This window comes from Rhinoderma darwinii, chromosome 1 (genome assembly GCF_050947455.1).
Source record: "Rhinoderma darwinii isolate aRhiDar2 chromosome 1, aRhiDar2.hap1, whole genome shotgun sequence".
NCBI lineage: Eukaryota > Metazoa > Chordata > Amphibia > Anura > Rhinodermatidae > Rhinoderma > Rhinoderma darwinii.
The window spans coordinates 441784954-441800644 of NC_134687.1; the positions used below are offsets into that span (position 1 = coordinate 441784954).

At 44.7% G+C, this 15691-nt stretch overlaps 1 protein-coding gene across 1 annotated transcript in view; it reads left to right on the forward strand.

The window, feature by feature from the left end:
- The window catches only part of LOC142652441 (solute carrier family 2, facilitated glucose transporter member 11-like), a 117627-nt gene that overhangs the window by 72095 nt on the left and 29841 nt on the right, over positions 1 to 15691 (forward strand). Inside the window, exons 7-8 of the mRNA XM_075828104.1 lie at positions 2216 to 2403; positions 5140 to 5250. Of these exons, the coding sequence (XP_075684219.1) occupies positions 2216 to 2403; positions 5140 to 5250 (299 nt within the window). The remainder of the gene's footprint in view (positions 1 to 2215; positions 2404 to 5139; positions 5251 to 15691) is intronic.

Sequence of the window (15691 nt, forward strand, 5' to 3'; positions counted from 1 at the left end):
GGAGGTCGGACTGCAGGAAGGAGACAGGAGTAATCGGTAAGTTAGAACTTCGTTTTTTTTTACAGGTTCATGTATCTTGGGATCGCAAGTCACTGTCCATGGTGCTGAAACAGTTTAACTCTTTCAGCACCATGCACAGTGAATGTCTCCCGACGTCGCGGACCGGAATTTTTTTTGCCGGGTTCGGCCAAAACGAGTTTGGCCGAACCCGGTGAAGTTAGCTTCAGTTGTCGGGGTTCGCTCCTCGCAAAGACACTCCGTTTGGATGCTTGGAAACAGAAAAGCACGTGGTGCTTTTCTGTTTCCATTCATCCTTTTGACAGCTCGTGCGCTGTTTCAGTCTGTTCGCACGGAAGTGCTTCCGTGCGACCTGCCTGGTTTTCACGCACCCATTGACTTCAATGGGTGCGTGATGCGTGAAATACGCAGAGTTATTGAACCTGTCGCGTATTTTGCGCAGCAAACAAACGCTGCGCAAAATACACGGACTGTGTGTACTGCCCCATAGACTTCTATAGGGCATTGCGTGCCGCGCGAAAACCACGCGGCCTACACGCTGCCAAATCACGTTCGTGTGAATCCCCCCTAACTATGGTGTAATTAACCTTTGGCAATCCAGTTGTTGTAAAACTACAATTCCCAGCATGCTCTGACAGGCTTTGGCTGGAATAATAAGGCCTTTGGCAGTCAGTGCATGCTGGGAGTTGTAGTTTCACAACAGCTGTAGTGCCAAAGGTTGCTGACCCCTAATCACTATGAAAAGGCTATATTACTGCAGTTGCCAGAGCTAATAACTTTATAAATAACTTATGCTGACGAAAATGCCCTGGTTTTCAAATCTCAGGTCATGTGATGCCGACCACACGAGAATTTGGGACTTCTAATGATGCCCTTTCTGAGACAGAGCTCTCTTCCAGCCTCCTCAATGTACACAGCGTCATAAGTGGGCAGAGTGGCATAGAGGGAAGATCTTTTACAGGAAACTATTAGGAGTAGAAAGATGGCGCCTGTTACTGAACCGAGGAGGTGTGCTGGATGGGTCTGGAGATGCCAGAGCTATGAATTATGGGGGATCTAGTCTAGAACGATTGAAAACCCAGAAGTCATTAATGCAACACTGGAAGCGCTCCAGAAGACTGGGGTTTGTCAGGAGAAATAAATCATTAGAAAGTTATTTTGGAGGATTTGTTGGAACCAATTTAGTGCGGCCAGACATTTTTAAATTTTAAAAGTAGTTTAGGAAAGCACTTTTAATATGAAAAATTTTGGAAAATTCGGATTTTCTTGTCTTACACCAGTGATTTCAAGCCTTTTTTCCATAGGGAAATTAAAAAAAATTCCAGTGACCTTTACCAAAGCCAATGTTGCAAAGAGTGAGGACAAAACTACTACTATATGGTTAAAGGCACGCAGGACCCGCTTTTACTGAACCCGTCAGGTTCGCGGGACTGACGAATTCAGGTCTTAGAGAAAGATACAGCTACTCAATATAGAGAATACAGAGCAGCTGTATCTCAAAAAGTAAAAATAATTTTTAATAAAAACTTATTATAAAGTTGCACCAATCACACTGACTGACCCTTTTTATTTAAAAAAAAAAAAATGCCATTCAAAGGTTTACACAGCCTTTAAACAAGGAACATTTTTTTTTAGAACAGTGCTAGTCACAGTAACTGCATAACAGCCGGGAACAGTACAGTGCCAGTCACTTCATCCTCAGAAGTGATCCAACCACAATCCATCCAGAACAGAGCAAGCCACAGCATAGAACCACACACACTGCCCTAGAACAGTGACCACAGTGCCCTCAGAACAGAAAACGGTCAGTCGCTTCTTTCCCAGAACTGATCCAAATCACAATGCCTCAACAATAGAGCCAGCCGAAGTGACTCAAGGACAGAGCTATTTGCAGTGCCCCAGAACAGTACAAGCCACGATCCACCATTACATAGGCAGCTACAGTCCCCCCATTACACAGTCAGGGAGAGTGACCCCAGAACAGTACCAGCTATAATGTCACCATTCCAAAGCCAGCTAGTGTTACCTTGGAAATCGGGTTGGGTATTACTGGCTTTGTTTTGTTTTGCATTGAACAATACTAAATTAAACTAGTAGGTGATCGTGATGGATTTATTTTTCTCTTTTTTTTTTACCCTTAATATATAACTATGTCATTTTAAACATCAAACCGTGCAATTTTATTTTCCTCAATTAGCTCTGAAATCATTTTATGGCTCACACCACTACCAAATTGAAATGGATGATATCCAAAAAGAATCACGTGCCTTAAATGGTGAGAAACAGAAAAAGATACTGGAGTTGTTCTTTGATAAATCTGTGAAATGGCAGCTTATTACAGTTATTGTGACCAACATAGGACAACAGCTCAGTGGCATCAATGCAGTAAGTAAAAAAACTTTCCCTATACATAATCTCTTGTAAGACCAAATATACAGTGCACATTATGCTATTTACCAAGTAGTCAAACTAAGCACTATTCTTGCTATTTTCCACTCATTTGTTTTACATTGATGGTAAATTAAGTTGTACTTGATAATCACGACTGTCATAGGTATTGTCACAAAGTGCAGGGCAACATATCTGATCTTTGCAGCTTGTATAACTCGTTGCTGTTGAGACACAAAAAGTGAGCACTGTATTGTGAGCAGCAATACACACAGCTGTATTACGGCTCTGTCCATGGACCGGTACTGTACTCCCATATGGCCCCAATTTCAAACAGAGACATATGATGGCTTTTCTCTGACAGATTCTGTACAAATCCAGCAGAAAATAAATCGTGCCATGATACAGAACATGCCCCGCACCCAGTGGTGCATCATACAGCGGCGCAGATAGTAAAAAGCCAGCCCCATTTTACCATATAAATACGTGGCCAAAGTTTTTTGACACAATTGCTGAAGAGCAACATTCTCCTGGTTTGAGATGACACAGGTTAATAGCAGCTACCCGTCATCTCTGATTATACTCTAATGAGTTTGGGTCAGATTTCCAGACTGAACAGGTCACACACGTTTCCAATTTGCACTGCTAATAATATGCATTTATAATCTGTATAATCTTTAACTGGATAAAATATAAACAATACAACATGTTTTAACCTGTACAAAAAGATGATTACATTATTAATTGCTGTTTAGTGAAGTTATATAACTTTGTACTATACTGTTTTGCTTCAATTCCTCACCATTTTCAAGATCTTGGCTTGCTGTCATTAAATGGATATTTTCTTGTTTACATAAATTAAAATCCTTGGGTATGTTGTGGGGGTATTTTAAGGAAATTACCAGTAGGGACAGGCTCCGAAAGGGGTCATTCTTTTCAGGGCAGAATCCCTGTATTAGACAGATACAGGGATTGCTAGTAATTGTAGGGGTTGTTTCAGGGATAGTGGATATATCCCCACTCAAGTGATCCTAAAGTCAGAAGTAAAAGGTATGCTTTAAATATTGTCCACCCATGTTGGTGTGAGGATTTTTTGACTTGGTGGTACATTGTGAAGACTCTTGTTATAGTGGGGTCTCTCATTGTTGGTTCTCAAAACATGCTGACTAAGTCCTGCTCACAGGACTATGCTCGTATTGACTTCTGTAGCGTCAGAGGAGGTTTTCCCATGTTTTAGGGGCCAAGTCTACCACAAAGGACTGCAGTAATGATTGTCCCTTCTTGTCAGAGAAGCTCTCCATAATTTTGATCCACTCGGAGCCAAAGAGTCTACTTGACTCATACCCTAACCTACAGGTTGTAATTGGAAGCATTAACCCCGACCAGGAGTTTAAGCCAGAGAGAACATCTAGCTTGGAGCTGTCAATCAAAAGTAAGGAAGCGGAGTAAACTCGGAAAAATTAGAATGAAGTTATGACTCTTTTCAAACGAAGATTTGACTCTTTTCAAACGAAGATTTGACTCTTTTCAAACGAAGATTTGACTCTTTTCTGCTCATTAGCATACAGTGCTGGAACATTAAAAAACTGAATACTAAAGCTACAGAGCCGACTAAGAAGACAATTATAGTTATATAGAAATGATATTTTACCCACTACCACCAGGTATTGCTGGTTTAATAGATGAAATGCTGGTGACAGGTTCCCTTTAACTAAGAGGAAATTCCGTGGAGAGGCTATAGGATAAGGCAACGTTCTCGCGCCAGGTAGTAGCTGAACCCACAATCTTGTTAATCGTAGCCAGACGCATAACCCACTGCGTCACTGGCCCTGCTCGGTAGAGTAGGCCCTTCAAAGCCTACACTTGAATATTTGACCTGACCTCAGCTGGTACAATAGTATGCCTGGACAATCTTGGCGATAGACATATAAATTTTGGCGGACCCTACTGCTTAAAGAGGCTCTGTCACTAGATTATAAATGATTCTAATCTGATCGGCGCTGTAATGTAGATAACAACAGTGTTTTTTATTTTGAAAAACGATCATTTTTTTAGCAAGTTATGAACAATTTTAGATTTATTCTAATTAGTTTCTTAATAAACAACAGTTTTTGTTTTTTACTTTTTACCAACTGGGCATTGTAAAGAGAAGTGTTTGAACGCCGCGATCAGCTTTGATCACGGCATTCAAGGGGTTAATGGCAGAGAGAAGAGGTTTCTCTTCTCTCCACTGTTAGAGCGGGGCTGCGGCTGTGTATTACAACCGTTGCCCTGCTCCCGATCGCTCGCGGACACTGGCTATCACACAGGACGAGAATGCTCGTCGTAATGCGCGAAGAACCCGCCGCTCAGGACGAGCATTCTTGTCCTGTGTTGGCAACCAGTTAAACAATAAATCACTTTCTGATGATAAATGATGCTTTATTTACATACAGTATCTGTATTGGTATTTGTGGCTGTATACATATTTGTTTATTATCCTCCTACTCCTACTTTTATTGTATGCTGCTTTTCTTTTATACATATTCTAGTTTTAAATTTTTTTATTGTTTATCCAGGTTTTTATTGATGTAAATGCTTATTATTTTTTATGTTTAAAACAAACACACACAAGAAACTGTGATAGGTACACTGGTAACTTAAAATGTATTAATTCATTAAAGTAGACATTACAGTATTTCACTCATTGCTAAGTGTAGTATACATTTCAAACTTAGTTCTTATGTATTACAGATCTATTTTTATGCAGACTACGTGTTTAAAAAATCTGGGATTCCCACTGAAAACATCCCTTACGTCACACTGGGGACTGGAGTCTCTGAATGTATCACTGCTATGACATGCGTAAGCGAGTTTAACTTTGGTTTAGACATATTATATTGGCATATTCTTTACATTATTGGTATCAAACAGTTGTTGTAAAATGAACAATGTCCAAAATGTAATAATGAATAATTGATAATTTGGCCGTCTTTTTCTGCTTTTTTTCTATGTCGTGTGCATCATTTATTTTGTATTTAAACTGTCTTTTCTTTATGATTATATTGGCCTGATGAAGACGCCTGCTCGGCGTCGAAACGCGTAGCCTTTTGCAATATCAATTATTCATTATTACATTTTGGACATTGTTCATTTTACAACAACTGTTTGGATTATCAGTGCCTTTTGTGGTCCTCAATCTTTTTCTTCATATCCTCTATTCCAATTTGACAACAATCCTTGTTGCGTTCATTTGGACCTGGCTGCAGCATTATCCTTGACTCAATTGTTTATGCATTTCCCAGAGTTGTACCTTGCTGTACAACTCCACAAGGTTAGCACACCACTGTTCTCTCCTGTTTTTCCTCATCCCTCCTTGGGTAATCTGCACTATGTGACTCCGTGTTTTGGTTTTTCTCTTCTAGTTTGCTCATTCTGCAATAAGCTGAAAATCAAGGGCATGCATACCATACAGGCCCTCTATGCAGCTTTTATGGGGCCAATGGAGAGTGGGGGCCCAAGACTAGTTTGACCAATCCCATTTGCTATTGGGTGGTGAGATTATCACCAGAGGAACTGCATTGCTAACAAATAGTAAAATGGGCACTGGCCCAAGGATCATAGAAAGGACAAGGAAGGGAAAACAAACATCATACCCTTCTGTTCACTGTGGCAAAACATGACAGCGTAATGTGGGAGCTATTTTGATGTTTACTATGGGGAGCCAACTCTTCTATGTACGCAACTGCTGAAAATACTACTCAGTCTATTTAGTAAGCCACCTTATTTTCCCAAGATTAAATATTAGACCCTAATCACAGGATAGGTGATAACATGTTGATTGGGGGGGTTCGACCACTCGGAAACCCCATTTATCACGAGAATGGGGTCCCATTGATCTGATTGAATGGAAGGGCTGGTCGCGCATGCGCACTGACGCTCCATTCACTGACTATTGGACTGCCGGAAAATAGCCAAGTACAGTACTTGACTATCTCCGGCAGTGCCATTGAGAATGAATGAAGCAACAAGGCGCATGCTCAACATGTCTCTCCATTCATTCGGAGGAACGGGGGTCCTGTTTTCGTGATCGGTGGGGATCCCAGCGATCGGACCCCCACCGATCAGTATGTTATCACCTATCCTGTGGTTAGGGAATAACATTTAATTATGGGACAACCCCTTTAATGGACTTGATCTGAAGTGTTTGCGCACTGTATAACCTTGCGATATAGATAACCTAGTGATATACTGTCTGTAATAACCTTAGACTTAAAGAGTAACTGTACTTAAAAAAAAAATTATATGTCATAGAGACATATCAGAAGTTTTGAATCGGTGGGTGTCTGGGTGCTGAAACCCACATTATCACTGAAACAAAGGTGCAGAAACGCTCAACTGAGTGCTTTGCACCTTCGGCTGTGATCGGCGCTCCTTGTTACACCTCTTGCACACGACTGTGTTTTTCATGGCCCGAGTGTCGGCCGCATTTCCCGGCCCGACCACGGGACAGGTAAACGGGACTCCAGGCATTATAGACATTTTATGATGCTAGGAGTCCCTGCCTCCCCACGGAACTGCTGTTCCATACTGAACAATGATATAGTACGGAACAGAAGTTCCGTGGGGAGACAGGGACTCCTAGCTAGCATCATAAAATGTCTATAATGCCTGGAGTCCCGTTTACCTGTACCGTGGCTGGGCCGGGAAATCCAGCCGACACTCAGACCGTTTTTCAGGGCCCGAACTCGGTCATGTGCAAGAGGTGTACAGCTGAAGCTCGTCTTCAGCAAGGACCGCGAATCACAGTCGAAGGTTCAGAGTGCTCGGTTGAGCTCTTCTGCCCCTGGGTTTCAGCGACTGAGGGGATCTCAGCACCCAGACCCCCACCAATTCAAAACTTCTGATATGTCTCTATGACATATCAAACATTTTATTATGAAAGTACAGATGTACGCTAGCCATCTTTACCTTGACTTTTAACGCATTAAATAAACAATGGGTAGATCTCTTAACATTAAAGCGTAGCTGAACTTTCGCGAAAAAAAATATTTAAACTATTATAGAGAAAACTGCTATTATGTCGCTCTATGTCAATACATTTCTCCTAGCAATTTTTTTCCACTTCAAAATACCTTTTTTGCAATTTTTTTTCTTGTGAAACCGTCCACATCTATTTTCTCACACTTCCTGATTCTGGCAGTTGCTAGGGGCATGTCTTGCTGTGTGTGATGTTTGCCAGTACTGTATGCAATATTCAATCTGCCCATAATTCCCATCATGCATCTAAACAGCCAGCCAATCAGGAAAACCAAAGGTCCTTTTTCAGCACAGTTGTCTTTTGCATCTGACATCTTGCATTTACCATATCAGACACATCTTCTCTACTTTACCAATGCTAATTATCTAAAGTTGGTTTTATAAAGTATCTGATAGCACTCGGATAAATACCTCCTCTCCCAGTTCTCACATCTTCCAGAATCCCCCTCTGCCTCCATATTCCTGCATTTTTTTTCTGCCTGCTCTCACTTCAGCCATACACTATGAGGTACAATATGGTCTGTACACAGTATATATACTATAAAGACAGCTCTGTATACACTACACAGTATATACTATAAGGACAGCAGTATATAGTATATATACACTAAAAAATCGGCTGCGTAATACAGTAGCATTTTAGATCATGAGATTTTCAAAATCTCATGTACACGTTGCTGTTTTGTCCGCGCGTAAATTGACAAGCTGCAGATTTTACAATCTGCAACATGCCTATTTTTGGTGCGGATGTTCCCTGTGTATTTCACCTCTTTCAATGCGAAGGGTGAAATTCTATCAAACATAAACACAAAAACCGCATATCCACGCACTGAAATCCAAACTAAAATATGCAAAAGTCTGTGCAGATTTTATGCACAGATTTCAGTGTGTATACCTGTGGATTTTGATGTGGATTCTCCACATCTAAATACACTATATGTGGAGGTACCCTTAGCCCTAATGCACACAACCGTGTGTGCTGCATGAGTCCCGTCCATGATCCCTGGAAAAGATAGGACATGTTCACAACATCAAAAAGGTGCAAAGTTTCAATCCCACACTGGGATCTTTCTCAAGCAATGTGGGATTGAAACGTCGCACCTTTTTGAAGTTGTCTGAATAAACCAATTTTATACTTTGAACTTGGAGTGCTGCAAGATTTTCTTCATGTGTATCTATATATATATATATATATATATATAAATATATATATATATATATATACATATAATTCTTAGGACCGGGATTACTTGCTTGGCACCCAGACTTCACATGCCTTCTTTGTGAATGCTGCCATTTTTTGCTAATATATATGTATATATATATATATATATATATATATATATATATATATACACACACACACACACACACACACACTATAAAAGACACACATATATATATATACAGTGAAGGAAATAAGTATTTGATCCCTTGCTGATTTTGTAAGTTTGCCCACTGTCAAAGACATGAACAGTCTAGAATTTTTAGGCTAGGTTAATTTTACCAGTGAGAGAAAGATTATGTAAAAAAAAAAAAAAAGAAAATCACATTGTCAAAATTATATATATTTATTTGCATTTTGCACAGAGAAATAAGTATTTGATCCCTTTGCCAAACAAGACTTAATACTTGGTGGCAAAACCCTTGTTGGCAAGCACAGCAGTCAGACGTTTTTTGTAGTTGATGATGAGGTTTGCACACATGTTAGATGGAATTTTGGCCCACTCCTCTTTGCAGATCATCTGTAAATCATTAAGATTTCGAGGCTGTCGCTTGGCAACTCGGATCTTCAGCTCTCTCCATAAGTTTTCGATGGGATTAAGGTCTGGAGACTGGCTAGGCCACTCCATGACCTTAATGTGCTTCTTTTTGAGCCACTCCTTTGTTGCCTTGGCTGTATGTTTCGGGTCATTGTCGTGCTGGAAGACCCAGCCACGAGCCATTTTTAATGTCCTGTGGAGGGAAGGAGGTTGTCACTCAGGATTTGACGGTACATGGCTCCATCCATTCTCCCATTGATGCGGTGAAGTAGTCCTGTGCCCTTAGCAGAGAAACACCCCCAAAACATAATGTTTCCTCCTCCATGCTTGACAGTGGGGACGGTGTTCTTTGGGTCATAGGCAGCATTTCTCTTCCTCCAAACACGGCGAGTTGAGTTAATGCCAAAGAGCTCAATTTTAGTCTCATCTGACCACAGCACCTTCTCCCAATCACTCTCAGAATCATCCAGATGTTCATTTGCAAACTTCAGACGGGCCTGTACATGTGCCTTCTTGAGCAGGGGGACCTTGCGGGCACTGCAGGATGTTAATCCATTACGGCGTAATGTGTTACCAATGGTTTTCTTGGTGACTGTGGTCCCAGCTGCCTTGAGATCATTAACAAGTTCCCCCCGTGTAGTTTTCGGCTGAGCTCTCACCTTCCTCAGGATCAAGGATGCCCCACGAGGTGGGATTTTGCATGGAGCCCCAGATCGATGTCGATTGACAGACATTTTGCATGTCTTCCATTTTCTTACTATTGCACCAACAGTTGTCTCCTTCTCACCCAGCATCTTACTTATGGTTTTGTAGCCCATTCCAGCCTTGTGCAGGTCTATGATCTTGTCCCTGACATCCTTAGAAAGCTCTTTGGTCTTGCCCATGTTGTAGAGGTTAGAGTCAGGCTGATTAATTGAGTCTGTGGACAGGAGTCTTTTATACAGGTGACCATTTAAGACAGCTGTCTTTAATGCAGGCACCAAGTTGCTTTGGAGCGTGTAACTAGTCTGGAGGAGGCTGAACTCTTAATGGTTGGTAGGGGATCAAATACTTATTTCTCTGTGCACAATGCAAATAAATATATATAATTTTGACTATGTGATTTTCTGTTTTTAAAAAAAATATAATCTATCTTTAAATGGTAACATTAACCTAGCCTAAAAATTCTAGACTGTTCATGACTTTTACAGTGGGCAAACTTACAAAATCAGCAAGGGATCAAATACTTATTTCCTTCACTGTATATATAAAATGAGAAAAAGAGTAAAGCAGCACAGCAACAGCAGTGGGTGCAGGCCTCCTAGGTTGAGGCTAGGAACACTTGTTAATGAAATCCCCAAAAAATGAAGAGGCAGCACTCCAAGAAAATTGGTGAAAAAAAGTGGTGAGCGCCTCTCAAACACACAATAGTCCGGACAGTAGCAGAGCTGTCATTCTCCTCCCTGCGCTCTGCTACTGCCGGTTATAGCACAGTGGACGAGGGGACAGGGATGGGGCACCAGACCTGCGCTTCTGCTACTGGAGTGCCTCTCACACACACTATAGTCCGGACAGTAGCAGAGCTCTCATTCTCCTCCCTGCGCACTGCTACTGCCAGTTATAGGACAGTGGACGAGGGGACAGGGAGGGTGCGCCAGACCTGCACTTCTGCTACTGGAGCACCACTCACACACACTATAGTCCGGACAGTAGCAGAACTGTCATTCTCCTCCCTGCGCTCTGCTACTGCTGGTTATAGCACAGTGGACAGGGGGAAGAGGGGACAGGGAGGGGGCGCCAGACCTGCACTTCTGCTACTGGAGCGCCTCTTACACACACTATAGTCTGGACAGCAGCAGAGCTCATCACAGTCTCTTCCCTGCGCTCTTCTGCTGTCGGTGTAATGGCAGGAAGGAGGTGAAGGGAAAGTGAGCCCTAATCTACCCACCGCCCTGTCCCTGCCTACTTGCAACGACCCGCCCTAGGCGACGAGGTACAACTGGGCGGCGGTCCCTACGCTGTCTAAGTGCACAGGAAAACAAACAGGGAACATGCAAGGGAAGGGGCAGTAGCCACGGAACGCCACGAGGAAACGGAGCGGCGAACGGACAGTCAGGACCAGGACGAAGTGAGTACACCCAAGCGGGCAAGGAGACAGAAGCAAGCCAGGGGCAAAGCAAAGCAGGTCAAGCAGAACTGCAGCAAGGCAGAAGCACGGCAGAAGCAGGCTGGAGCAAGCAGCAGTGGGGCCAGGAATCCAAAAGAATTACAAGCACTGAGGGAGAGAACAGGGCAGGTAATAAAGGACAGGGGGCGGAGCTAACTCCGACAGACCAGGCCGCGATAGGCTCTCCCACTCCTGAGCCTGCCACCCTGGTTGGTGGGAGATGGTGTCAGTCGAACAGGTCTGGCCTCAGGTGTGGATTGATTAATCCCAGGAGTATACCTAGATGAAGTACCTGGCAGATCCCTAACAGTACTCCCCCTTTTATGAGGGGCCACCGGACCCTTACTAAGGGGACCCGGTTTAGTGGGGAAGAGAAGGTGGAACCTCCTGATCAATACCCCAGCGTGAACATCACGGGCAGGTACCCAAGTCCTCTCCTCCGGCCCGTATCCTCTCCAATGGACCAGGTACTGGAGGGAGCCCTGGACCATCCTACTGTCCATAATCTTGGCCACCTCGAATTCCACCCCCTCAGGGGTGAGAACGGGAACAGGAGGTATCCTCGAGGGGGACCAGGACGGGGAGCAGCGTTTAAGGAGGGAGGCATGGAAGACGTCATGTATGCGAAATGATGGGGGGAGCTCCAGACGGAAGGATACAGGGTTGAGGACTTCAATGATCTTATAAGGTCCAATAAATCGGGGAGCAAACTTCCTGGACGGGACCTTAAGGCGCAAGTTCCTGGACGACAACCAGACCAAATCCCCGACGACAAACCGGGGGTTAGCAGAACGTCTACTATCCGCCTGAATCTTTTGTGCGCTCTGGGACGCCTCTAGGTTCTTCTGAACCTGGGCCCAGACAGTGCACAGTTCCCGATGAACATCCTCTACCTCAGGATTATTGGAACAACCAGGGGAGACGGAGGAGAATCTTGGGTTAAACCCGAAATTACAGAAAAACGGGGAGACCCCTGACGAGTTACTGACCCGGTTATTCAAGGAAAATTCAGCAAGGGGAAGGAATGAGACCCAATCGAATTGACAGTCAGAGATGAAACACCTTAAATATTGTTCCAGGGATTGGTTGGTCCTTTCCGTTTGGCCATTAGTTTCGGGATGGAAGGCGGAGGAGAAGGACAGATCAATCTCCAACTTTTTACAAAAAGCTCTCCAAAATAAGGAAACAAATTGTACCCCTCTGTCAGAAACGATATTGACTGGGGCCCCATGGAGACGCAGGATGTGTTTCACAAACAAAGAAGCTAACGTCTTGGCGTTAGGTAGCTTCTTAAGGGGCACAAAGTGGCACATCTTGCTGAAGCGGTCGACTACCACCCACACCACCGACTTTCCCTGAGATGGAGGCAAATCGGTGATAAAATCCATGGAGATATGGGTCCAAGGTCTCTGGGGAATGGGCAAGGAACGTAGTAGGCCCGCAGGTCGGGACCTAGGGGTTTTGGACCTAGCGCAAACCTCACAAGCGGCGACGTAAGCCCTAACGTCTTTAGGCAACCCAGGCCACCAATAGTTTCTGGTAATGAGGTGTTTGGTGCCCAAGATGCCAGGATGACCAGATAGAGCGGAGTCATGGTTTTCCCTGAGTACCCTCAGCCGGTATTGCAGGGGAACAAACAGTTTGTCCCCAGGGACGTTCCCGGGAGCTGCACCCTGATCAGCCGCGATATCAGAAGCTAAATCAGAATCCGTGGCAGAGACGATTATACCAGGGGGTAAAATACAAGCAGGATCCTTCTCAGAAGGAGGATTGGCCATGAAACTACGTGACAGAGCATCAGCCTTAATATTCTTGGACCCAGCCCTATAGGTAACCAAGAAATTAAATCTGGTAAAGAATAGTGCCCACCGAGCTTGTCTAGGATTAAGCCTCCGGGCCGATTCTAGGAAAACCAGATTCTTGTGATCCGTAAGGAACGTTACCTGGTGTCTGGCCCCCTCCAGGAAGTGCCGCCACTCCTCAAAAGCCCATTTAATGGCTAGAAGTTCGCGGTTGCCAATATCATAGTTACTCTCCGTGGGCGAAAACTTCCTAGAGAAGTAAGCACAGGGGCGGAGATGGGTGAGGGAGCTGGTACCCTGGGACAAGACGGCCCCCACTCCCACCTCGGAAGCGTCAACCTCCACAATAAATGGCTCCTCTTGGTTGGGCTGAATCAGCACGGGGGCCGAGATAAAGCACTTCTTGAGGGTCTCAAAGACCTGGACGGCCTCAGGGGGCCAATGGAGGACATCAGCACCCTTGCGGGTAAGGTCCGTAAGAGGCTTAGCGACGACCGAGAAGTTGGCAATAAATCTCCTGTAATAGTTGGCGAACCCTAAAAAACACTGTAACGCCTTAAGGGAGGCAGGTTGGACCCATTCCGCCACAGCCTGAACCTTGGCAGGGTCCATGCGGAATTCATGAGGAGTGAGGATTTGCCCTAAAAATGGTATCTCCTGTACCCCAAAAACACATTTTTCAGTCTTAGCAAACAGATTATTCTCCCGAAGGACCTGGAGCACCTTCCTGACATGCTCCACGTGGGAGGACCAGTCCTTGGAAAACACCAGTATGTCATCAAGGTACACAACAAGAAAATTACTCAGGTACTCTCTCAGGATTTCATTAATAAAATTCTGGAAGACAGCAGGGGCATTACACAACCCAAAGGGCATGACCAGGTATTCGAAATGACCCTCGGGTGTGTTGAACGCAGTTTTCCACTCATCCCCCTCTTTGATGCGGATAAGGTTATATGCCCCCCGTAGATCGAACTTAGAAAACCATTGGGCTCCCTGAACCTGATTAAAAAGATCCGGAATCAAAGGAAGTGGGTACTGGTTCCTTACGGTGACCTTATTCAGGTTACGGTAATCAATGCACGGCCTAAGACCACCATCCTTCTTCCCCACGAAGAAGAAGCCAGCACCTACAGGAGAAGTCGAGGGGCGAATGAAACCCTTGGCCAGGCATTCTTGGATATACACCCTCATGGCTTCACGTTCAGGACATGAAAGATTAAATATCCTACCCTTAGGAAGCTTGGCACCAGGCACCAAATCGATAGCGCAATCGTAATCTCTATGGGGGGGCAACACCTCGGAGGCCTCCTTAGAAAACACATCGGCGAAGTCCTGAACAAACTCAGGAAGCGTGTTTACCTCCTCCCGGGGAGAAATAGAGTTAACAGAAAGACATGACATAAGACATTCATTACCCCATTTGGTGAGATCCCCAGTATTCCAATCAAACGTGGGATTATGCAACTGCAACCAGGGAAGGCCTAAAACCAGATCAGACGATAATCCCTGCATCACCAGTACAGAGCACTGCTCCAAATGCATGGAGCCAACCAGGAGTTCAAAAACAGGAGTATGCTGAGTAAAATAACCATTAGCAAGGGGAGTAGAGTCGATTCCTACTACAGGGATAGGATAAGGTAAATCAATACAAGGCATCTTTAGAGACATAGCAAATTCCACAGACATGATATTAGCAGATGACCCTGAATCCACGAAAGCACTGCCCGTGGCAGCCCGGCCAGCAAACGAGACCTGAAAGGGAAGCAAAATTTTATTGCGTTTCACATTAACGGGAAATACCTGTGCGCCCAAGTGACCTCCCCGATGATCACTTAGGCGCGGAAGTTTTCCGGCTTCTTATTCTTGCGCCTGGGACAGGTGTTCAGTAGATGCTTGTCGTCCCCACAGTAGAAGCAGAGACCATTCATTCTGAGAAACTCCCTACGTTGTCGAGGGGACATGGAGGCCCCGAGTTGCATAGGTACCTCCGAGTCCTCCGTGGAGGGGCGAGGAGACGGGACCTCGGGGGGGATCGCAGAAAAGTCAGAGGGGAGCACACTGAAGCGTTCTAGCTGACGTTCCCTGAGACGTCGGTCAAGTCGTACTGCTAGGGCCATAACCTGGTCAAGGGAGTCAGACGAGGGGTAGCTAACCAGCAGATCCTTCAGGGCGTCAGATAATCCTAACCTAAACTGGCACTTTAGGGCCGGATCGTTCCACTGAGAAGCTACGCACCACTTCCTAAAATCAGAACAGTATTCCTCAACCGGTCTCCTACCCTGACGTAAGGTCACCAGCTGACTCTCGGCTAAAGCAGTCCTGTCAGTCTCGTCGTAAATGAGTCCGAGGGCAGAGAAAAAACGATCAACAGAGGAAAGTTCAGGGGCGTCAGGAGCCAAGGAGAAGGCCCACTCTTGGGGCCCTTCCTGGAGTCGGGATATGATGATACCCACCCGCTGGTTCTCGGAACCTGAGGAGTGGGGCTTTAGGCGGAAATACAGTCTGCAACTCTCCCGGAAGGAGAGAAACGTCTTACGGTCCCCTGAGAACCG